The sequence below is a fragment of the Boleophthalmus pectinirostris genome, unplaced genomic scaffold, assembly GCF_026225935.1.
Source record: "Boleophthalmus pectinirostris isolate CB_2022bp ecotype Guang Dong unplaced genomic scaffold, ASM2622593v1 HiC_scaffold_10, whole genome shotgun sequence".
Classification (NCBI taxonomy): domain Eukaryota; kingdom Metazoa; phylum Chordata; class Actinopteri; order Gobiiformes; family Gobiidae; genus Boleophthalmus; species Boleophthalmus pectinirostris.
The window spans coordinates 17273467-17298255 of NW_026570971.1; the positions used below are offsets into that span (position 1 = coordinate 17273467).

At 41.0% G+C, this 24789-nt stretch overlaps 2 protein-coding genes across 2 annotated transcripts; one reads left to right on the top strand and one right to left on the bottom strand.

Moving 5' to 3' along the window:
- The first annotated feature begins 103 nt into the window (after positions 1-103).
- On the top strand, positions 104-24127 carry tfb1m (transcription factor B1, mitochondrial). The gene is made up of 5 exons (XM_055155057.1): positions 104-227; positions 302-453; positions 866-985; positions 20901-21028; positions 22662-24127. Exons 1-5 carry the CDS (start codon positions 104-106, stop codon positions 22906-22908), a joined length of 771 nt encoding a protein of 256 aa, XP_055011032.1. The 3' UTR covers positions 22909-24127.
- Positions 9472-10827, bottom strand: LOC110155622 (claudin-20). The gene is made up of 2 exons (XM_020919758.2): positions 10745-10827; positions 9472-10406 (listed from the first exon to the last, which is right to left on the bottom strand). Exon 2 carries the CDS (start codon positions 10192-10194, stop codon positions 9472-9474), a length of 723 nt encoding a protein of 240 aa, XP_020775417.1. The 5' UTR covers positions 10195-10406; positions 10745-10827.
- Positions 24128-24789: the final 662 nt, after the last annotated feature.

A 24789-nucleotide genomic window follows, 5' to 3' on the forward strand; every position in this document is an offset into this window, starting at 1 on the left:
TATAGTAACTTTGATCCTTATAATTATGGATGTATCATAAATTTGATTTAAGTGTTACATAATTAATCACTATCTAGAGAATATTCAATAAAAATGTGTTGTCATGTATCTTTGGCAGTTATTGTCTGAGGCAGCCCCAGGAAGGTTAAGAATAGTTCATGGTGACATTCTCACCTACAGAATGGACAGAGGATTCCCAGGAAAAATCAGTAAGCGATGGGATGAAGGTGAGGAAATAAAACAGGAGCATTTTGTCTTTTTAATTTGCACAAAGCTTATTTTTATGTTTGTATTTGAACAGATCCTCCAAACCTCCATATTATTGGAAATCTTCCTTTTAGTGTATCAACGCCTCTGATTATCAAGTGGTTGGAGCATGTGGCCAATAGAACTGGGCCTTTCAGCTTTGGCCGCACTCAACTCACGCTCACCTTCCAGAAAGAGGTGGCAGAGGTGGGTCTGAATCAAGCCTTAAAACTTAATGAGCAATACATATGAGAACGCACCTTGTCTTTAAAATGTGTCAAACATATAATGTATAAAGAAGTGAACTAAGTGAGTGTGACGTCACCTGCGAATAGAGTTTAATCATATGAAATATGCAATGTGAACCAGGATCATGTAGAGCAGTTTAATATGGACATTTTAAGATCAAACTGATGAGGCTCACAGCAGCAGTTACAGAAAGAGGGGTGACAATATTCCAATATGTAAGTCAATAGGAGCCAGGGTCAGTAGGAGCCGAAAGTGCCCACATGCAAACTTCCTATTTGGAACGTGGTGGTTAGCACATTAGCTATGTCCATTTATAAATACAGTCTATGGTGTCAAACTCGTTAATAACAAAACATTCTCATCTTCTTAGCGCCTAACAGCCAGCACAAGCAGCAGACAGAGGAGTCGTCTGTCCATTATGTCTCAGTATCTCTGCACTGTGCACAGCTGCTTCACTATCCCTGGCCGAGCCTTCGTCCCTAAACCAGAGGTAGGTTACACATAGTTTCTACAGTGTATATAGAAGTATTAGTACTAGAATACTGAAGTAATACTTCATATGCTCATGTCATAGTATACATTTTGTTTGGAAAAATAACTAAACAAAGTATTATTTGAAAACTACTGTAGTGTAACACAAAGCCAATATAACCTAATAGTTGGACTATATCTTTGGTTTCTCTACCTTTTTCTCAGAAAAGGGAAAATTCTATATCTAGGCTCTGTTGATCTAGTCTCCTGATCCTACGACTAGTCCCTCATGCTGCCACCATCACTCATACCTCTTCTTTCCTTGTGGCTTCATTAAGGCTGTGTAGAATCTGTGCTGTTTCTATCTTTAGAGTCTTTTTAGGTTATATTAACAATGTCTAGTGGGTACTCAAGCTGTTGTTTAATCAGGCTGTTCCCAGTACTTTTTATATGCTGTTTACCTGTGAGTAACACTTAAGTCTCAAGCTTCTGCATAATAGGAAAAAGTGAGAGTGTACGACCAAGGGGCTTTGAATTTTGGACTAGCAGTACTGGCTATTTCCCTGTTCCTCTGAGATGACAGGAGATCACAGAGGAGTTTGTTAAGCACACTTCTGAGCTTTCTTACATCCTCGTGCAAATGAAACCATGTTTTCCTTTCCCTGAAATAAAGGCGAGGTGTTAACGTGGTGTCAGAGTTGGGCTGTTGGTCCCTTGAAGATGTCACTGCTCTTTAGGAGAGCCACTGTTGATAAATATTTCATGTGGCATGTGGAGTAAATGCAGTGGAGTGAATAGGACCAGTGCTGATTGTTCATTCTCTTAGAAGAGATGGCAGCAATGATTATTTTATCAGACTCAGCTGTCTCTCTGTACATTTACTTTGGTCTGTCTTATTTCAGAGCCACTGTAATTTATTTTGTTTAGATCCATTTTGTGTTGTGCAGTAACACATGCTGATATTCCAACAGTAAGAACAGTGTTCTATAAAGAGAACAGCCTCACTGCATGTGCAGGCATAACTGCAGATAAAATGGCCCCTCCCACCAGCTCATCCGGGCCATCTGACTAAATGTTTTAATGGCCACTTGGTAGGATTGATATCATTAGCAGAGATGATGGCTGTTTGATGAGTAGGCCTCCTGCTGCTGCGGTCCTATAAAAGAGTAGAGGCTCCATGGACTATATTAATATTATCTCACTGCATTGTGGATGTTCGTTTTTACTGGTATGTCACGTTGTATTATACATAAAAGCCTTATAGGTCAGCATTGTTTACGGTTTCACAGTTGAGTAATTACATCGAATTGCATAGGCTATAAAAATGCCTAACCTGATTTACAGGGCTGTGTCATAGGCTGCTCGACAGGGTGATGGTAGAAGACAAAAGAATATTGACTTGACTTGTACTGAATATTGAGCTAAACCAGAGCGACTTCTCCTAGCCCACCACTTGTCTGAGTCTGAATGCCAACATAGCTAGACGGAGTGGAGTGGTTCAAATTAAACTGGGGTATCAAGTTCTATATGCCACACTGGAAGAGTGGAAGCCCAGTATATAGTTTGTAGAATAGTGGTGTGCTGAAGTAATTGTTAGGTCATTGCTTTTGAATTATCTTTCTCTCTAGTGAATCCACAGCTGCAGGTGCAAAGCTATATAGAGTAATTAGTGGCGTGTGAAAAACATGCGAAGTGGGTTAGATATGTGTGTGTAATCAAACAGAGGCTGTAGAGCAATGAAACTAGTGAACCCTTTCAAATAACCATAATTAGAACGGCTTCAGTTCAGTCACAGGCAGGGGGTTGGGAGAAGGAGCTTGATTGGCTGCTTGAGTTTAACCTAGGAACAGACTTATGGTGGCTGATGAGTTAATGAGAAAGGAAATGTTGAATCCATTTTACATTAGCGGCATATCGATGCAGAGTGGGCAGATCGGCTCTTATCCGTGCTGTTTAATCTGTCTGTCTTGTTCCTTTGGCTCGCCCCCGGACTGCACCTCTCCTGTGTCACATTGAGTGACTGAGATTGTCCTTGAAGGTTTCTGAGAGTGGCAATTGGCTGCTTTGATGGAGTTCCCTGAGGCTCCGTGTGCCCTGTGTCTGTCCTGCCGCACATCACACCTGCCTCCCCCGCCCCATTATTCTCAGCCTCCGTGTTAATTCACACATAAACATACAGATTATTGAGTGACCTCAATCAGAGCGGTCTTCCTTGTCAATCACAGCTATATCACAAGCATCTATGGAGTGGTTAATAGAGAAAAACAGCTTCTGTGATGTCTCATTTATATTCAGCGCAGAGGTGAAGGGGTTTTGAGTGCACATCCCCGTGATAACCACCTCTACGTCTTCAACATCCAGGTTCATCTTCACAGCCTCTTTACATAAGAAACAGGAGAGGGAAGGGTCTGCTCCAGTCTGCCTTGGCTCTGTTCTTTGTGCATCACACCAGAAATCAAATTACATACATTTTTGCATAGCAAGCACGTTTAAACTGCAGGCCATTTAGATTTATTCAGCGATCAAAAATACTAATTCAACCACGGTTAGATAAGTGGTTTTAGTAATGTAAGATATTGTCATTTTTCAAATTAAATTGTAATGTAATTAACTAAAAAGAAATATCAATATTATTTATGTCTCTTTGTGAATGGAAAGCAAAACCAATGAAGAATAGTTTCGGTATATTCCCTGTGAATAGACAGGTTCAGAAGACAGATTGGTGACAGAGATGGAGCTGAAGGGAGAGTGAGGCGCACCTCCAGCAGATGGTTGTCTGGGCCAGTCGTCAGCTGGCACTGAGTAATGGCTGCAGCATCATGTCCCACCCTCCACTCTGAGCCTCATAGGAGGAGAGGCCTACAGATGTTTGCCTTGTACACCAGCGTCTAGGACCATCGGCCAGATGAGCACATCCAAAATTACATTTGTTAATGCTGCATTGAGCATCCTTTATGCTTGGCAGATGAGGAGAGTTAGGACTAATGTGCTAAACATCCACAATAAGGCTCATTCTAAATCATTTGACAGGATTTGCACTTGCCCTTCTGTTCCATATTTCACACTACCCACAGCTCCATACTTTGCTAGACTCCTATTGTAATACAAACCTGTAATAGATTAGAAACTGTGCAGGTTTTCTTTTCCATGTATGGTAATTATACAGTTTGTCCTCACTTTGTTTATCAGATCTTTGGACCAGCAGAAAAGTCACACTTGCTTTAACCCCTCTGTGACTGGATTTGATCTTTTTTAGTTAATAATTAAATAATTACAGCAGTTTTACTCTGTTCTGCCTATTAGTGTTTAAGGAATCGGAATAATTATTGCTTGAATTCCATAGTCCACTTGACCGTTGAGTAGGGCCTGCTGAAGTCCATTGTAATAGACTGGTTGGGCGGTGTGATTGATGTGTCCTCTGTGACCTGATGTGACCAGCACTTTACCTCCGTGGAATGAGTGGGAATCGACTTGGCCTCTTCGCATTTTCTCACCTCCTACCATACACACAATTCATCTACAGCCCTTTCCTTTCTCGTAAACGAGGTCAAACATGGGACCAAGAGTGTGTCTGGAACGCAATTTCAATAACTTTGTACCAGCGCTGCGAATGCCTGAAGGCTTGGTCTCAATACATCAGGAAGGAGAAGAAAGCTAAAAATACTCTCCTCCATCTCCTAACTATAATAAAATGCCGGTGTTGGCAAAGGTGACTCGAGAGCATCTCTGGAGATGTATTGCTCCTCCCAAACAGGTAACTGTGCCGCTTTGCACACTGTCAGCACTGCAGTTTTGAGCAGATTCAGCACACTTTAGTTGGTGCATGCAAAGGAAAATATGCAGGTGTGACGTCAAATCATTTATTTCAAGCAAAGGCAAATTCTGTATAGAAAACCCCCTTAGCGGCAAAATGGTTGTAAATGTATGAAAAAGAGATATGAATCTTTATGGAGTTATGGAAAGTTTGAATTTATTGTGACTTTATGGCCACCTTTAATAGACTGTTACATATATAAGAGTTAGATTCATGCATTCTGATTTAACAAAGTGTTTTGGTTTGAAGTTTATTATAATTGTTTCAGACTGCGTATACCTTATCCAAATGTTTATTAAGGCTGAAGAGATATGACCACACTAAACATATTTAACCATATACCAACCATTTTCCCAGTAATAGTTGTATATGTCTGCCAGAGGAAATACTATTTTCCAGAAAGCATATGTTTTTTCTAACCTACAAACATTTAGCCTCCTTCACCTTTAGCTTTACGAATTCCATCCAAACACCTCACCCCGCACTCAGAGCTGAAATATTAATGCTCCTCCTTTTGAACTGTCAGGGTGCATTGTTTTTCCTCGCCAGCGTTGCTTTTGTCATCTCCATAGCCTTTACTGCCTTTCTCAGCAGTTTAGCACACTGCCAAGGTCATCGCTATTATTCCCTGGCCTCATAGCATTGGAAGAGGCGAGCCAACAAAAGGTCATTCTAACTGCAAGTTGATGGTTGCATTAGTTTTCTAGTACGGACCTATGTACACATAATGGCTATCCAAAGTGTGTTACATTTACCAGGCTGACATCATGGCTCTGTTTGTTCTATAGAGGCAGGGCAGTCGGTTATGGTGTTTTGTGAAGTGACAGACTTGTCTTTAACATACTCTTTGTGTCTCCTCTATGACAACTATGCTGCTTGCTATTCTGCAGACTCAGCAATACATTGTCTTTGCGTTTTGTTTTGCTGGTTTGTAAAAGGCTATTGGCAGGTTAGAATAGGTCAATAAAATAATCTCTGGATTTGCCATGTGAGGAAAATCCAAGTGATTAACCCCCACGTTTCCCCCTCACCTCTCTTGAGCTGGTATTTGAGAGCTGTGGGGAGATTTGGGTGGAGATTCTTTGATGGAAAAATGTAGGTTAAAAACACAGAGGAGCGGGACTTATTAGTTTTTCCCCATGAGAGCGAGGATTAGTTGATCTGCACTCTTGTTGGATAACCAAATGGAGTTTGGAGAGTAAGAAAAAAGTGTTAAATAATCCAGTTTGTTTTAGGAATGTATGAAAAGTCTGTATGCCCATCAGTTTTAATGAGGACTCAAGTGCTACTGGGAGGTAACTTTGTACATAGAAAGCAATATGGGAATTGAGCATAACTGATCATTGTAACATAGCACATTGATGGCTTTAAATTTGCCATCTTATCAAAACTTATTTCACTTATCTCAGGAAAACAAAATATGACCAGTGCTGTTTACTGATGAAACTGATTATCTGTTGGTTGTTAAAGTTTTTGATCTTTTGGGAGGTTTAAAAACTGACTCTCTTAATGATGACTAGACTCAGAAAATCTCAGAAAATCTAAACTTGCTCCAAACCTCTTTCCCAGTAAAAAGAAGATATTAAAATTTAAAACCTGCATGTGGTCATATTTTAAGAAGGAATTAGTTGGACCAGGCTACTTTCTTTGCGGGACAACCTGTGAGCAGCATGCCCACCTCCGCCCAGCACAGCCTGTACCATCCAACAGTCTGTACATTTGGCACTTAATATCCACACGCGCATAAGGCTTCACAATACTCACAATAATAAAGTAAGCATGGTGCTTCCACAAAATAGTTTTATTGGTAGAAAATAGAACTACTTGCACAAGCACATTGAGACAAGTGTGTATCAGAACTTGTGAACCGTTCATCATCACAAATATTCTCCGGCAAAGTAAAAAGTGCTAAAGCATCCACAAAAATAAGCTGCAGTTTTCATCCAAAACCATTACTCAATATTTCAGTACAGTGTATGCAGTGGGGTTGCAGCTCTTTAAGGACCTAGTCACTTTGCACTCTGGACATTTATTAGCTAATTAAATTTCTTGCTGATGATGAAGCAGCACAGCCACATAAAAAGAGAAACTCTAGCTTCTACGTCACCCTAAATCCTGTTCAGTCAAATTTGCTCCCTTTTTCAGAGTGCCATTTGTGTGGTACTGGTCCTGGAAGCTTGGAATGCTTAGCCATGTAAAATAAACTGTGGTCAAACAAAGAAGACAAAGGTGCACTGAGCAGTCTTCTTATAAAGAAGATATGAACAGGATATTGAATCTATATATGTTGGATATATTATGTAATTCATACTACATATAGATACTTGTGTACAGTTTCACAGACCTGCAGTGAACTTGAATCAAATACATTTTAATAACTCGCCAAACACCATACTCAAGGCTGTCACACTTGGGCTTTTGAAAAGTCTTGCTGTGCTTTGGGGAATGAGGTCTAAAGAGGATTTAAACTAACCCTCGGAAGCTGCACTGGGCTGTACACAAGCATCTAGTCGACTCGAGACTTAGTCCAGCAGAACAAATCACAAATCCATAAAACATCTGCAAATGTATAATTCATGTACAAACAACGCAATAGAAAAATAACCCCAAACATATCCAGACAGTAGTAATCAAAGCAGTCACTGTGAAAGGATTTGGCACATTCTCTGGAATACATAAAGTGTCAGTATTAGCTGATGACATGGCACATTCTTTACGTTGGTTTATTGCATTGGTTATGGTGCCTGGGCAGTTATTGTCAGGAGGCCAGTCTTGTTGGCTGTGAAAGATGGCTGGACAGTGAGGGGCGGAAAACTGGCTCTGGTGACCAATGCCCGCAGAGATGCCAGTGGTGTGCCGGCAGCGACCTGCAGGTGGCGATCTGTGCCTAGCCATCTGCTCTCCCCCAGGACGCTGTATGTTTATGAGAGAGACGGAGAGAACATGCGCTTCTGTACATCACTGCCAAGGTCTGTCTGGTCTCCTCTGCCTCTGCTGCTGCCTTGTTAGTGTAGTCTCTGTATTCTGTATGCGTTTACCTTCTTCACTTTCACCTACCCCGTCTATGTGACATTTGACACAGGCAGGCCACAGAGGGCGGCTTTAAAATAAAAGGCGCCGATCAAACGTAAAATGAGGAATGGTGTGTGTGGCGTATTGAAGCGGCTAAAATGCAGGACCCTGAGACCTTTCACAGGTGGGGACTGGTGGCTTATGCACTCCACTCACTTGCTTGGAAACCGAATGACATATGGAGAATGACTCAAACCTTTTTTAGCCCCCTGCCAGGCAGCTATTCACTCAAGCATGACTCAAGAACCCTCTCCCTCTCTCTGCTGTGTTTTTGCGTCTTTACCACTGCACCATTAAACATTTGTTCATCTCTCCTCGAGCAGCTGGCCCAGACACAACAGCAGAGCATTGTAAATAAGTATATTTCTCTAAACCTCTGACCACCTAACAAGGATGTCGCTTCACGCCACTGAGTAATAAAAGGGATTAGGCAAAGTGCAGCGAGAAGTGGCTCTGATTAAAGCTTATGAAAATCCCCCCTTAAACAAGTTGAAATCACTAGCTGACAAGCACAAACTGGCAGACAATAAAGATGTTTGAATGACGGATGCTGTTTCCATGGCAGTGTGGAGGAGGATGAAAAGGGGCAGAAAAGCACATTCAGAAAGCGAGCATGTCTGAGTGTTTACTGTGAGAAGGAGCACACACTTGAGCACGTGTGTGAGCGGTGATATGCATGTCCACGCATACACTTGGGTTCTAATGCTCAGGTACTTACAGCCAGGGTGTTCTGTTTATGAGCACCTATCAAACTGTCCATTCTGTCTGTCCTCTTAACCTCTTCTCTCCATCTTTCTCATATTTCCACTAGCATAGAGCGAGGCAGGCAGTTTGTCTGCATTTGCCTCCTCAGCTCCAGTCCAGCAGCCCACATAGTCCTCCTGACAGTCCGCTTTGAACACTTACAGCAGGGTCATGTTTCTACAGCTTTTCAGGCACAGGCATTGTGTGGCTAGGACTCTACCAGGCATTCCGCTGTATTAATACACCATCAGGCTCACACGGCATGCTTTAGAGGCAAAATATCGATATCATTCTACTAGCTAACAAAAATATGACCATTTATTTCAATCAGATCTGCATATCAGTCTATAGTGAATATACAAAACACTATAATGGCTTGCTATGAAATCATGTCTACTGACATTTTATAGGCTATATTTTGCCTACTTTGTTAAATAAGAGATACAAACGATTGTAAATAGCAGCTAAATGATTGCTTCTTCTTCTACTTCAAACCTTTGGTGAGAAAAAATCTACACGGAAGGCTTTCCTTATTTGCTTAATCCATTCTCCAGGGAACAATTTGAGTGATTTACTGATGAAGGATGTCTGCATCTGGTTAGTGGCTCCCTTCGACTCTGCAGCCCCATAACAGCGGCTCCTTACACATTCACTGTTTGTTCCAACACTCTGCTTTGGGAATACCTTCTCTGCTTGTGCTTGCAAAACAGAAGAGAGGAGTGAGAACATCAAACAGGATAAATGAATGGAGTTGTTGCCCTCCTGGTTGTTACTCCTCCTCTACCTGGAGTAAAGCCGAATGTGACGCGCGAGCATCACACTCCCCTCCGGCCTCTCTCCTTTTAGCTGTAGCGTACACAGTGAGAGGTGCTGTTTTACACATAGTCCTGCAGGCTGTAGCCCGTCTTATTGTCTAAGGGCGAGAGCGAGCAGTACTGATGCTGCAGCTCCTGCTGGAGCAGCTGCTGCTGCTGCTGCTGAAGCAGGAGTTTGTCTGGGGGAGGGAGAAGGACCATGTCCTGAGGGCCGTGCCTCTTCCCCGAGCATGACATACAGAAGATAAATCCCCCCATGAACAGAAAGCCTGCTGAAACAAAAGCCACGTACACAGCTCCTCCAGGCTCAAACTTATTGCTCTCTGGCACACTAGAGTCCAGGAAGTTGGTGATGACCTCGTTGGTAAACCAGGAAGCGGGCACTAGACACAAAAATCCTGCAGCAACAAAGCACCCTCCGCTGGCTATGGCAGCATGTCGCTTGGACCGGCGGCCTCCTCCCCAACGCGTGCACTTGAGTCCTATAGAAGCCAGACACAGGCCCAGGGCAGCTAACACACAGCACAGCACCATGGTGGTCCGGGCGGTCTGCAGGTATGCAGGTAAGGACAGTACCGAGTACTTTAGAGTACAGCTGAACATTCCTGTGCTGTACCAGGTACAGTCCATCCACAGCCCCTGCATCTGAGAGATGGCCGTGATGATGTTGGAGCCCACGTCCGCGCTCACCTTCCAGTTGGGCAACACAGTGGCCACCATGGCCCCAAAGATGCCCAAGAGAGCCAGGACAAATCCAAAGATCTGCATGCCTGTAGATGCCATGCTCTGCTCAGTCCCCTCTGTGCCTCAGCCCCCGTCCTCAGCGGGCAGCATTCATCAGGCACAACCAGGCACGACTCCCTGCCTGGACACTATCCTCCTCTCCTCGTTGTCCAGATGCTTGTCAAATCCCCAGTCTGTTGTCCTTTGAAGCAGAGGAGACTGTAATAAAACCCTGGTCCTCGTTCCTGGTCGTCCTCACTGGAGCACACTTTCTTGGATAGAAACAAAAGAGATGTGCATGAGGCATGAGTAATGGAAGCACAGAGGTGAACACTACTCTAAAGGATGTTGTGCAAGGTATATTTTCTGTGTGCTGTCTGCTCCTTTACCTACAGGAGCCCCATAGCTGATATTGGAGAGGGACAAATGAGTTAGTGGTATTTGCAAAAGCAATGTGGACTTAAAGCTGCAGTGCCCCCTCAACTTAATTATATTCACCTTATAAACTATCCATAGATCTTGTGACAGTCCTTTTCATTGTTGACTCCAAGTTTTAATCCGAGTTTGTTGTTAAACTTTGTCGCTAAACGTAAAATATTGTCAGACTTACAGGCTCGTTTTAGTCCAGTATTTTGCAGTCAGGTCTCCTTAAATTCGAGTGAATAAATGCGTAACTCCTCAGTTCGTGGGTCCATTATGTTCCGAGCTTGAGAAAGCAGGAGAAATAATCCCTCACCCCGGCTGGTGCAGAGCTGGCGCTGACGCGTCACGTTGTTCGCAGTGATTCCTGTAAACACTCAGTGGTCACAAACCGAGGGGCAGTGGTCTGAGGCTGAGGGGGCGACACGAAGAACCGAGCCCGGTCCGCGGATGCCAAAGAGCCATCCATTTCCTTAGCAACGGCGGCGTGAGAGAAAAGGACATCCCGGCTGTAGCGCGCAGACCACACAGGAGCAAGCGGAGGGCGATGAAACAGCAGCAGTAGCAGCGCTCCCGCTCCCCCGCGCACTCTCACTACTGCCGGTGCGAGCGACTCTGTTTGTGTCAAAGAGAGAGAGGGAGCTGCTGAAAAGATGCGCTACAACCAATCACAAGTCCAAAAGCAGCGAACAAAACATCACTGTTGCCCTGCACTGTCATCACGTCCTTTTAGACAGTTGAGAGCAGTTAGCGACGTTCCGCACTCGCATTTGTGATGTTCAAATCATCGCCATAAACTGTGCCAACTGTAGGCTTCAGTGAGTAGGTCGGACTGGGTCTTTAAAGTAGTTCAAATATAGCCTGGATTTTATTTAGCAATAAGATTTCCCACAAGTTTTATTACAATATATATTTTTATATAATAATATATAATAGGTTATAGCCTATTATTGTAATAATAAAACTGAGAAACATTGGCCTACAAGAATGGTGTGTACTAGGCTATTAGCTTACATTCTTCTATAAATGAAACTTTTTATTGGGCATATCTAGTTTATTGCTTAGGCCTATTTAGAGATGGGCCCATGACATTTTTCCAGATTCCCCATAAATAAAGTGAGCCACCTACTTTGGATAGAAAGTAAACTATGGTTGTGTCTCCAAAGTTCATATGAGCCAGCTTTTTGCCTCTTAAAATGTATCATTAAAATTCATATCTTTCTCTTTCACCTTCTTTCCCCAAAGCTTTCTATAGTAATAATCACTGTGGAGCATCCCTGCTGCTGTTGAGAGATAAACAGCCGCGATGTTGGGTTCTGATAAGGTTTCCAAACATAGCTCTAGCAAAACAACTGGTGGGGCTAATCTCATTAAACCTGCCATAATTATGTGTAGATGATGCTCTGCTGATGAAACTTGTTTTCCTATAAAGGCATGTTGCTTATCTGTGCATCCAGGGGCAGCGTGTACACTCGACCAAGCCTAAAAAGTGACCCTCCCCGGGGCTCCATCAGGCATCAGTCAGCAGGATACCCCACCGCAGCTGCTCCCCTGCTTCTGTCCTCGTCTCCTTTTCTGTAAAGGGCATACAACGGGAGGGAGTGGCTAGGAGGGACAGCTTCTGCATCAAGAATGACAAAAAAGGACAAAATTGAAGTGTTAAAAAAAGCTCTGGCTACATAAATAACTCTTTGCAAATACTTTTTTTTTTTTTGCTGACCAAACCGATGTAAATAACTTTTTTTTTTTGCAAGAGCATCTAAAATTATGTTGTTTAGGTATTGCAGGTTGTGGTAGCAATTGATATGTCCGGCTATTGATTTGCTTGTTTGGAATGGCGCTGTATACCTTCTCTCCATCCCCCCATTGTGTTTTGCTTTTCCTCGTGAACAAACCCCTTGAGACGGCGCTGGCCTGTTGAGGTATCACACCACACATTGCCTCCAGTGTGATATTCCTGTCATTTTCTAACACTGTTCTCCTTATGGGATTCTGCTGCAAGAGAAAGAAAATGCCTTTTCCCTAGCAGATACATTAAGTATGGAGTGTGTGACCTGTCATATGATATAAGAAGAACCTAAAGGCTTATCTTGTGATGAAAAATATGTACGAAGTGAATTGAATAGATGAGAGCAGAGTGAAAAGAGAATGCATAAGGCAGATACGCGTGAAGATAGTGCTTTTTTTACTATAACGATAACCCCCTTTTTATTTCTCACCTCCCAGCTGAGCCCGCTAGCCTCTCTCATGTGGCTGTCCATACTCCCCTCCATTCTTCCCACACAGGGGGCTTTTATCACTCCATTTGCATTTCCCCTCTTTTATGTCCTCCTCTTCTATAATTGGTTTGCCATGTTCAGGCGACATTGCCACTGTAAGGTGATGTCTGTTGGCAGAGACAGTCCTGTCAGTGAGATCATGTTGTGTAACCCAGCCAGGGTCAAACATGGATAATGTGTCTAGATAAGCACTATTGCCTCGGTTAAATTTTTCCTTAATTTCCCCTCAAAAAAGCCACAAAATATTTTCCCATGCCATCTTATTTTGCCAAGCAAGTTCACATTCTTTCTCAGCCACAGTTTCAAGGCGCTCTGTGACGAAAGCATCTCTCCATGGAGCTGACCCTGTCAAAGGAAGGGCCGTGGATGTCCTGCATGCTTGGTGATTCCTTGGGAGCTTTAGCTGGGAGCCTGCTGCTCAGAATGCCAAAACCACTTCTCCTCAAACCCATCATGCAACGTCAGCTATCGCATGTACAGCGCATAGGCATCTCTTAAGAGGCTCTCCCTTACTTCTTGATGTAATGGAAGTGGTCTGCTCAAGGTATTGTCATGATTAATGCATTTTTATTTTCTGTAGCCCGGGTTTCAGCTATAACTGTAACTGCCTCCATTCCCTGAACCTGCTATTATGTAAGTGCCAGTGATGGTGGTTCAGGTACACCTACTACAGGCTAGTGCCCTGGGGCTGCTGCCATCTTGCCTTGGTTCCGCTTACAGAGACATGACAAATTACCGCTCACACACCATTGGGCAAGAACTTCCCCAGAAAGAGATGTCAAGGTGGAAATGGGAAAAAGGGACTGGGAGAACCACAGGGCAATGGAGTAATAGAGTGGTGAGTAGAGCTGTATAGCAAGGTCAAATGTATGAGGAATAAAAATACACAAGGTTATTAACAGGAATCGAAGGGTATTGCATTTAAATGGGACAGAAAAGGTCTGGGGTTTCAGGCAAAGGTAGACATGTGACTTTTAGATAGTGATCATTTCTGTGCTGCCCTTTCAAAAGCTCTGTCTGGGGATTCAAGAGTAATATACTTTTTTTTTTTTTATCACATGTAAAAAGCCATTGGTGGTTTTTCAGATTATCTCGGAGCTTTATCTGCAGCATTACAAGGAAGTGCGAAAAACACCTGGTTTACCAAAAAGTGCTATAATAATAAGAAAGTGTTATTCTTTTGTTGTTGTTAATGAAAAAACAATGAAGAAAAAATTAGATCAAAGGATTTTTTTGTGTATCCAACTCTGCCCACTGTGCAGACAATTTCTTGGAGCCGTGTGGATAAAAATTGGAAACCTGGAGTATAAAATAGGGAAAATGAAAATGAACTGGGTGCCTTCACACAAAAACAATCGCTATTTCAAAGCTGGGACTAAACTAGGACTGAATTAAAACTAAACCAGGACTAAAGCAGAAAAAAATGACTATTTTTTTTCTATTCGATACTATATTTAATTTTTGGCCAGAACCCTAGATAAAGACAAATCTGGCTTCATTCTTGTGGACCCTTTTACTTTTGTTGATATGATTTCCTTTGTCTACCTACTTCATATTTACAACTCTACTTGTTCATTAACTTGCCTAACACATGGTACCCTATATCCAAAAGGGCTTGCCGTCTTTGTTTTAGTAAGCCCCCAATGAAATTAGCAGGATTTAAGTGCATCAAAGCTAGAAGAATTTTCCAGAGCAAGGGACGGATCATTACATAACAATCTAATTTAGCCGCCAAATTAGCACTAATGATTCACCCGCTGTTTAAACAAAGACAGAAAAAGCATAGGACCCTTTTCTATTTCTCATGCCCCTCTTTGTAAACAGCACATGTGGAGGGGTATAAAAATGAGCAATGGCAAGTCCAAACTGGTATTAGGTTGTCAGTTTGGGGTCAAAGTGCCAGTCAGTGCCTCCTGTGTTCACGTGGAGGGGTATTTTGGGGTTTGTTGATGAGGTGGGGGGTAGGTTTGGGGGGTCACGAGCACGTTCGCAGTGTCTCTCGGCGGAGGGCCTAGGTGACAGTGACAGTGACAGCACGTGATTTAAGACGGAGTTCCCGTGCATGTTGGGGTTATCAAGGGGAGGATGAATAGCAGTGAGTGGGATATATTACAGTGGTACCTAGTGAAGCCATGTAGCAAGGCCATACATAAATCATAGCTGCAAAGTGACTGGGACAAGCTGATGGGTGAACTGCCTCTACCGCATGTATAGTCCCAATATCGACTCCCCCCGACCACCTCCTCTTCCTCCTCGTCTGCTCGCTCTTCTCTTAAATCATGAAGTGTGGAATATAAATGGCCTAATTATTCCAGTAGAGACGCAAATTAAATGCATTTCCGTGTTTTTTTTTTATTGCAGCCTGATAACACATGGTGGTCTTATCTCACATCACAGAAATGATAGAAGCGTTTGGGGGGGGAATTCAGATCTAACATGAAATGGTGGAAAACAACCCCAAGACTGGGAAAGTGAGTTTGGGACTAAGACGTAGAAGGATATTTGAAAGCGTTTTAAAATTGTAGTACTTGTTAGGGTTGTGCAATTAGTCAAATTTTATCGAGATCGTTAAAAAAAATCAGTATGTGATTGGAGCAGTGTGAAGGAATGTTTTGTGGCTATTTTTTTGTGTTAAATGGCAGTGATTAAAAGTCTCTGTTGTATGTTCAGAAAATTAATATTGAAAGCCATTTGTGTTTGTTTTTAACTAGACCATGAAAAGAAAGAAAAAATAGGGATCAAAGAATACAAGGAAAAAATCTTGATGAATTTCTTTGTTATATTTGCCAGCCCTTGTACTTACTTGTACTACTGCAACAACAAACAGTTCTTAGTAATAATTGTTATCCTTTTTAACACTCCTTTTATACTAAGCCCGTTCTTAATGTTTTTGATTTCTTCCTGCAGTTGAATTCTAAATCTCTTCAACACTGCCAAGTAACCTTGTTGTTGCGTTGTTAGTGAAAGTCAATGTTTTTGTTGCTTTTATTTCTATTTCTGCCCACATTTACTCATCATTTTATCCCATCCTGTGTCAGCCAAAATGACTGTAGCTTTTACATCTGCATGTTCGTGGGATTTAAAATGCATTGTGTGAACTAAAAGGGTTGTCCATTAATAATAGACTATCAGGGAGAGCACGAAGCATTAGCGGCTCTGCAAATTAACCATGAAGCTGCCGCGCGCTGTTGTTTAAACATGATAAAAGTTGACATTTAACTTAAAGACAGTGTACAGAACATGCGCTTACAGTATGTATTAACACCTAAGCCCCTCCGATGAAATATCTTGCAGTAGTCAAGCGCTCACATATCAGCTCAAAGATAAGAGAGTGCAGTTTGCCTTCTCCATCGAACGAAACGGCAGATGTTCACTGAATTGCAACATCCATGTCCTTGGACTAATTTGCTGTGCCTCCTGGATTTATACGCCAGACAGTAAACAAGGACATGACAAGAAAGACAGGAATTAAAGCTGAAAGAATTTTGTAAACATCCAGGACCATGCCGCTACGTGATATGATCATCTAAAAAAAAAAAAAAAAAAAAAAAATAGAAGATCAAAAAATCACCAAAATGTAAAGCTGATTTCCAAGCCACTGGTCTTATCTTGCATTAAATTCAGCTTAGCGGTGGGTCTTATTTCTCTGAACAAGATCACAATTTTGATTTCGTCTCGATTCATGTACATGAGAATTAATGCACAAGAACGACAGCCCATTTTTCTATTGACTTACAGAGGTAAATAGACAACCGCTTCATACTTTTCTTTACTGTGATAAACCCAGCTCCCAGTCACTCAGAACCATAGTCTAAATAGGAGAAGTGTTGGGGAAAAAGCATCTGTGGCTGAGTATAGAACAGCATTAAATATAGAAAAGTTAATAACAATGATTTTACCAAAAGAACAGATTACCACAGGAATGAGATCATGATTCGATTTTTATCACCATTTAAACCTTTTTTCACAAAGGCTGGTTCACAGATGTCGCGATGTAGGGTAAACGTCACTCCCGGTTGATGCTTTTCTATGGCAAAATATCTCTGGAAATGTCTTGCTTATTTCCTACCAGCTTCATAAATCTGCCTACCCCAGCACCAAATCTTCATCCAAGAAGATCCACAAAGAACATATTCTGTCTATGAAGAATTTATCCACAACTATCAAGATCAGAAAGACAAAAACGTAAAGGTAAACAGCGACAACGCATTAGTGAACTACTCCTGAGCAAAACTAACATTATGGTCATGGATAAAATAGAGGTAACTTGTTAACTCAGACTGATTTGACGATACAGGGTCATGATATTTCAGTTATTGTTACATCCTTACTAGACATGTAATCTGTAGCATTCGAACTGCACAAATCTCTGTCTATGCTGATATCTACATCATGAAATCAATTTTTAATTTTCATTTTAGACTTAGTCTGAGTTCACAAGTTAATTATTAATGAATGACTTATTACTTATGTTTTATTCATGACCATAACATTAGTTTTGCTCAGGAGTAGTTCACTAATGCGTTGTCATTGTTTGCCTTTACATTTTTGTCTTTCTTACCATGATGGTTGTGGATAAATTCTTCATGGACAGAATATGTCCTTTGTTGACAGTGTTGGATGATGATTTGGTGATGGGGCAGATTTATGAAGCTGCTGGAAAATATGGAAGACATTTCCACAGATATTTTGCCATAGAAAACCTTTAACCGGAAGTCCCTCATTTTTATAATAGTGTTGTAGGCTTCAGTAGTGCCCAGACTTTGACTCAAGTTACCAAGATCTTGTAGTTCAGGGTACATTTTGTGAAGCTTTGTACATGATCAATCAATTGCTTGTTTGAGTAGGTGACAATTTACTATAATGATCTTTGATAGTTTTTGTCACATTTTATGAAAAGCAGAATTTTGTCCTAAACCTCCCCAATGCTCTGAAGTTAGGCTTTCTTTTTGTACAGTCTTCGCTGCATCACCTTGAGTCACATTTGTAATTACACGCCTCCGTGCTTCTTTCAGACTACAGTTAGACTTTCTTGTTTTCCTGTTTTTCAAGCAGACTGCAGACAAAGAAGAAAAGAATATTGCCCTCTGTTTAAAAAGCGTTTACAATACAAAAGTGATTACTTTGAGTGACACTGACTTTCCTTCATTGTCAGCGTCAGTCACAACAATCAGACAGGAGGCTTATATACTGGCATATGTATGGAGTAAGAAAGCTTTCAGAAATATTCATGCACATAGGATAGAAATCTGTGCATATTTGTCTGTAGTTGAACATAAAATAAATATTCATAAACCCTCAAATGAGTCCAGTCATAGATAAAATGTGTTGTGTGTGTTTTAGCCATCAGAATAAGAAATGAAGTTACAACATCAAGAATTGCAATCATGAAATGAAAATTTACGATTATGCTTTCTTCAGTACGAATACGAATTCACAGACGCGACTCGACTATCAAAAATATGTCATCACTTCACAGGCATTATTTATTGAGCAGAAGAAACCAGGACCAAACCAGGACCAAACCAGGACTGAACCAGGACTAAACCAGGACTAAACCAGGACTGAACCCGGAGAACTAAAACAGGACTGAACCAGGTCTGAACCAGGTATAAACCCGGACTAAACCAGGACTACACCAGGACTAAAGCAGGACTAAAACCGACGTATTTTTGACAGTTGAGTCACGTCTGTAAATTCGTATTCGTTCTGAAGAAAGCATAATCGTAAATTTTCCTTTTGTGATTGTAATTCTTGATGTTGTAACTTTACATTTCTTATTCTGATGGATAAAATACACACAACACATTTTATTTACAACTCGACTCATTCCAGAGTTTATGAATATTTATTTTATGTTCAACTACAGACAAATATGCACAGATTTCTGCACTATGCACATGAATATTTCTGAAAGCTTTCTTACTCCATACATTTGCCACGGGTTCATGGATCTATTGGTTTTTTGATAGTTGGCAAAGAATTCAAATTTGAGGTATTTTATTCCAGAGATAGGAAGAAAGAGCATTTGTGTATGAAAAAGAGAAGAGAGGTGATTGAGATTGAGCTTTCGAGCTGTCTTTGCTGAGAGAGGCAGGAGGACTTGAATGGTGTGTCATTTTGACTTAGGTCTGACACGAGGAGAACTGGAAGATGCCTTCCACTCCATCATAAGCTCATTTCATTCAGATTTGGAGATCAGAAGAGCGGTGGATTTACTTAGGTGACCTTCAGAATATATATGGAAAATACTGGGCTGTGTTCAAATGAGGTGAGCAGGAAAAAAATGAAACGAAAAATACAGATTTAGTATTTTTCGTTTTTTGTTATGGTAATCTCCAGAGGTGTCGTGAGCCTCGGACAGAATAATTAGTTTTTGAAGATCCAACAGTGTTTCTCTAGTTTTGTTCTGTTTCTGTCCAATTATGAGAGACCAGCTTCTCTCAGTACAAATGATTCAGTAGCAGTGGATTCATTACCATAGATTATATAAGGACACATGGCCTCCAGCAGAGAGCATTTACCCTTATACTTGGAGATCTTTAAATTAGAGAGAGACATATTAATCAGCATGGGACAGTTTTGGCACTTTTTAGCATGCCGGCTATTGAGAATAAACCCCAGCATAGGCCAGTACCACTAGATTAAAGGAAATACACAACCTAAGCCTTCTTTAAACATTAATTTATAGGTGTATAGTGAAATAAGGCTGCATATACTTTAGGGGCAGGAGTGTTACTTGGATGTGTATAGATTGTGCAAAAGTCAGTGTTGGCCTCATTCATCAGCCGGTTTCACTTGATGGAAACCGTCTGACCTCGCAGCATTAGGATTTGTTCGCTCAGCAGTAGGCAGGTACATTTTTTATTTCACCAATCGCTGCTATTTGGTCATGGCGTATGTAATGTGCCAAATCCCATAGGAAGAAGTGCAATAACATCTTTCTTCTTGATAAAATTCACCAAACATTCTCTTTATTCCGGCTTTAAATCTTCGATATGGGGAATCGATGCCAACACAGAATGTATGTCTTTGTCTTGATCCATCTTGACCGTTTGTTTACTGTTGTGCTGTACCACAAAAGGGACCCACACAGGCGCTTGAGTTTGACTTCATAGATTCACAGTTCTTCGCTGATTGGCCGGTTCGTGTCTACCACTTCTGGGGTTCTTGGAAACCATCTAGTGTATTCTGATTCCTAGGCGGCACCAGCCTGGCTACTTCAGTGTAGGGATCAGTCTCAAATACAAAGTTGAAAAAGCTGAGGCAGTCAAAAAGTACAAAATAATTAAAGGCTGCATATGTCTAAAAATCATTGCTATAGCTAACTGTTTTTTGTCTTATTCTTTTCTCATGTAAAGTAGTGCAATCCATACTGACATTCCATGAGTTAATTAGGCTGGTGAGCCTGTCCCTCCCTACTGAAAAGCCCTATGTATCCACCCCAAAACACTGGCACAGTTTATTTGCCATCTGCTGTTCTGGATTTAAAAAAATCAGCATCTGTCTTAAAGTCATTCTTAAAAAAATAAAAAGTAAATGAATAAAATAAAAAATAAATCTGAATTTAATTTTCTGGCTTTAATTTAATAATTGTAATATTTTTCTTCTTCGTTCTTCCACATCAAGCACAACATGTTCCCTTTTTTTGCCAACCCGTGCCCCTCTTGTAATCGTGTTTGTAATCAAATTATTAGTGGATCTCTTTGTCGTCAGAGTGAAGTCACAGTGAAGAATGTGGTGATGCAACAACAACAGCACGGCAGACAGATGCAAAAAAGGGAGTCTGAGTTTCTATGGTCCATCGCACAGGTGTTACTGTGGCAACTGGATGTGGCTCACCAACCAAGACCTGCTGCGTCATGTTGTTTTCTTCCTCTGCTCTTATAATCTCTGGTGCTTATCCCCACTTTCTCTGTCTTTGAATGTTCACTTTCTCAAAACATTTTAAACTTCTATCTCAAATCTGTCTGTATTGCCCCTGGTCAGCTGTCATAGACTGTAATGTACTGCACCTGGCCCCTGTTGTGTGGATTACTTCCTTTGTGTCTCCTGTGTGTTGTATAGGTGGACGTGGGAGTAGTGCACTTCACTCCTCTGGTTCAGCCTCAGATCCAGCAGCCCTTCAAGTTGGTGGAGAAGGTCGTGCGCAACGTATTTCAGTTTAGACGGAAGCACTTTTACAAAGGACTAGAGTAAGTTTCAGTGGACACTCAAAGGACAATGGTCATGTACACCAATCAAGTACATCAATATGTCCACTGATAGAAAAAAAGTATATAGGTAGTATGTATGTGTAACTCTACCGGTGATGTTTTATGTCGAGAGCGGGATTCAAACCGCCAGCCTTCAGATTAGTGGACAAACGCTCTACCAACTGAGCTACTGTCGCCCATAATCAATATTTCATCACTAATGGCTACTCCAATAGTACCAGGAGTGCATTTTTACATCAGTGCACGTATACTGCCATTAAATTACGTATTATGTCTTTCTTGTCCAGTATATTGGTTCTCAAAACACTTCATTAATCAAATATATGCTGTTATTCCTAGCACCATTACCAGTAGAAGCTGGACTAAAACATCCACAGATGATCATCAGCCCATTTCTGTAGTGAGAGAACGTGGGCCTGAATTACAAAAGAACATTGGCTGTGTGAAAGAGAGCACCAATTATGAGTCATTGAGGTGGCACAGGAAGACAAGGCAGCATATTTTATGTAACAGCCGTGGGCTGGCAGCTCTGGCGACAGCAAATTGGAGAGGAGGCACCATGCCCCTAAAAAGCATCTGCAGCATGGGTGGAAGTGATTATTACTTACTACCACTTTGATAGGTGAGGTAGTATAGCCCAGTATTACCTGATTGTATTAATAGTACAGCTTTATAGGTAATATTTTACAAGTAAAGAAGTAATTGGCTTATATTTGAAAACTATTTGTATATAATCTGTAAATATGAAACTGGACCACGTTAATGGATACGTACTTTGTCACTTCTTTTGCATTAAAGGTCCTATATTTGGCAAAATTTACTCTTTAAGTCATGTTAGAATGTTAATACCTCCTTAAAAACATACCTGGGATTAGTTGTGTTTTGTTTCATTCACACATGTTTGGATAACCCTTTATTATTAGTCTAGCTACATCTTCAAAACTCAAAATGCTCTGTTCCATTTTGTGATGTCATGTAGTGGTAGTTTTCAAGTTAAAAGCTACCTTTTGCCTTTTGTTCAGTTGAAATGAGCAATTCCAGATCTGAAATCATCCACATGATTGTAGTGAAGGTGTATGGAGTTTAAAGACACACTGGTGCATTTAATGTGTTATCACATGACATCACAAGGTGGAACAGAGTGTTTTCTGTTTGAAAAATAAAACTAAAGCCTAAATATGCAGGGTTAGTGTATTAAACATGTGTGAATGAAACAGAACACAACTCCAGGTATGTGTGTGATGAGGAAACAACAGTATAGCATGGATCAGAAAACAAGGTAATATTGACCCTTTAACTGGATGATGCTTCCTTATTATTGACCGGTATTCTCTAAAAATAAAACTATTATCCATTAGAATTGTGTTGATTTCACCCATCTTCTCATTACAATGTGGTCTGGCACTAGGGGATAATTTGCAATTCGTAAGAACTTCAAGTTCTTTGTATGATTTCAATTAACTGCATAGATGTGAAATACTAGCTGAAGGATAATTTCTCCTTTTTTAATGCAATGCCATTAAACTTGCATGATCATTAAGCTATCAAAGCCACCTGATTGCAGCGGTCTGTGCCATGATTTCACGTTCCTTTATTATTTCTCTCTCTGCAGAAAGTTGTTCCCAGAGGCGAGTCGCGTGGAGCTGACACAGGAGATGATCCAGAAGGCAGATATAGACCCCACTCTGCGCTCCACAGAACTCAAGATCCCCCAGTTTAGAGCACTATGTGAAGTGTACGCACATCTCTGCTCACAGGACTCCAGCCTCATTGACTACGAGTACAGAGAGGAGCTCAGGCAAAACCGCCAGCAGAGGAGTAAACCGGACAGGAATATGAAAACCAACACCGTTACATAAAACAGATACATTTTATTATATTATATTATGGATGAACCATTTTGAGCTCAGTCTGAACATGTTTTAAGTATTAAAGTTGGGCAATGATTTGAGGACCTTGACAGCATAGTCTGAGCTTGTTTCTCTACACTGGTGAGTATCTGTTAGGGATGAGATAAGATCTTTCAAGATAAAACTGTCACATGGGAAATGATCTTGTAAGATTTATTCTTGTGATGTGTTTGTATTTGGAGACAAGAGAAGGAGTACTTCATGCTGAGGAGTTACACTTTTTGAAAAACTGTGGTTCTAAAAAGCAGTGTTACAATGGCAGCAAAAATTATTAAATAAATAATAAATTTAAGAAGAAAAAGATTCAGATTCACAAAAACTCATTGTCTCATTCTCTTGTCAGTCTCTTGTCTCATCTCGCCATGTGGGAAATGTGTCCTGTCCCACTTCTACTGTATGTGTACCATTTTGTACTCAATGGCCAGTGATTTGAGGACCTTGACAACGTGTTTTGAGCTTGTTCCTCTAAATTGGTCAGTCTCAAATTAAAAAACAGTGGTGGTCTTGCAGCTTGTGATCCCTGTGCTGGTCCCTGGTCCAAAGAATCTGCACCAGCAAATGGACAAAAAAAGGTCATAAAAAGTCGCGCACTAAGAGCCTTTGTTTGTGCCGAAAGACACTGAACTGCTCTTAAGCCTTGACATTTTCCACCTGGCATAAGCATGCATTTTTAAAAAGTTCTCCCTGCACCCTAGGAGAAAAAGGGAAAAAGGTATACGCTAAAATCCAGCAGCTAAATAAAGCAAAACCTGGCTTCAGTCTGCTCTTGGGCTCTTCTCATGACTTCTAAAAGCAGATATGCACGAGGAAAGCAGGTTAGCCACCCACTGAATGTGTTAAAGTGAATATTAGTGTGCAGTAACTCAGCCTCCTCCTACTTCTCTCTTCGGTCCCATTTCTTACATCCACTCCAGCTCACTTAACACCTTTTGGGAGCTAAGAGAAATGTCTGTGAGCATCAGGGGTAATTTAGAAATGGGAACAAGGTGGCACAAATTATTAGGTATACAGTACCTGAATATCATGCTTGATAAGAGAAACTAATCACATGGCAACAAAGCGTCAAAACCTAGTTACTCGTATTTTCTTGTTCTTGAATATCTTCTGATTACTGGTGCATTTTTAGGTTTATATCAGCAAATACCATTTTTCACTCTCTATTATGCTATATGGTCACAACTTAAAGGGATATGCTATTTCCTGATCTATGGGTCATTCCACCTCAATTCATCCCAAAAAAAAAAAAAATACAATTTGAACCCTCACATTGTCCAATTACAAAGAAAATTTGTGTATGGGTAAGTCATAGCCAAGAAAGCCAAATCTCAAATTTTAGCATAATCAGACCAACGATTTCTGAGATATCACAATTTCATTTTATCACTTTTTTGCATGGTCGCCGAATTTCAAATTGCATTTACTCAGCCACTACTGGTCCGATATGAAAAACCAAGGTATCCCATTTATGCATTTATTTTTGCATTTGAGTACTTTTGAGATTAATTACCTTTTGACCTATATTTTAACCTTGAAATTGACTATAAAGGACACGCCCAACCTCAATCACACCAATAGAAAAAATGTACCTCTATATGTCTACTACAACAACAACTACTACAAATCTGGAGGGGTTTTCTTTTTTTATTTTCACACAAATTTACCTAGATGTTGACTTACTCCCATCTTAAGACGTGCCAAATATCCATTCAGTGTATATGACTGACAATCAAAGGAACATTACAGTACCATCGTTTTGTCCCCTGTCTCCCTGACACAGATGCATGTCCACAAACTGAGTGAACAGGCAAACCCCCCTGATTTGATGAAGAT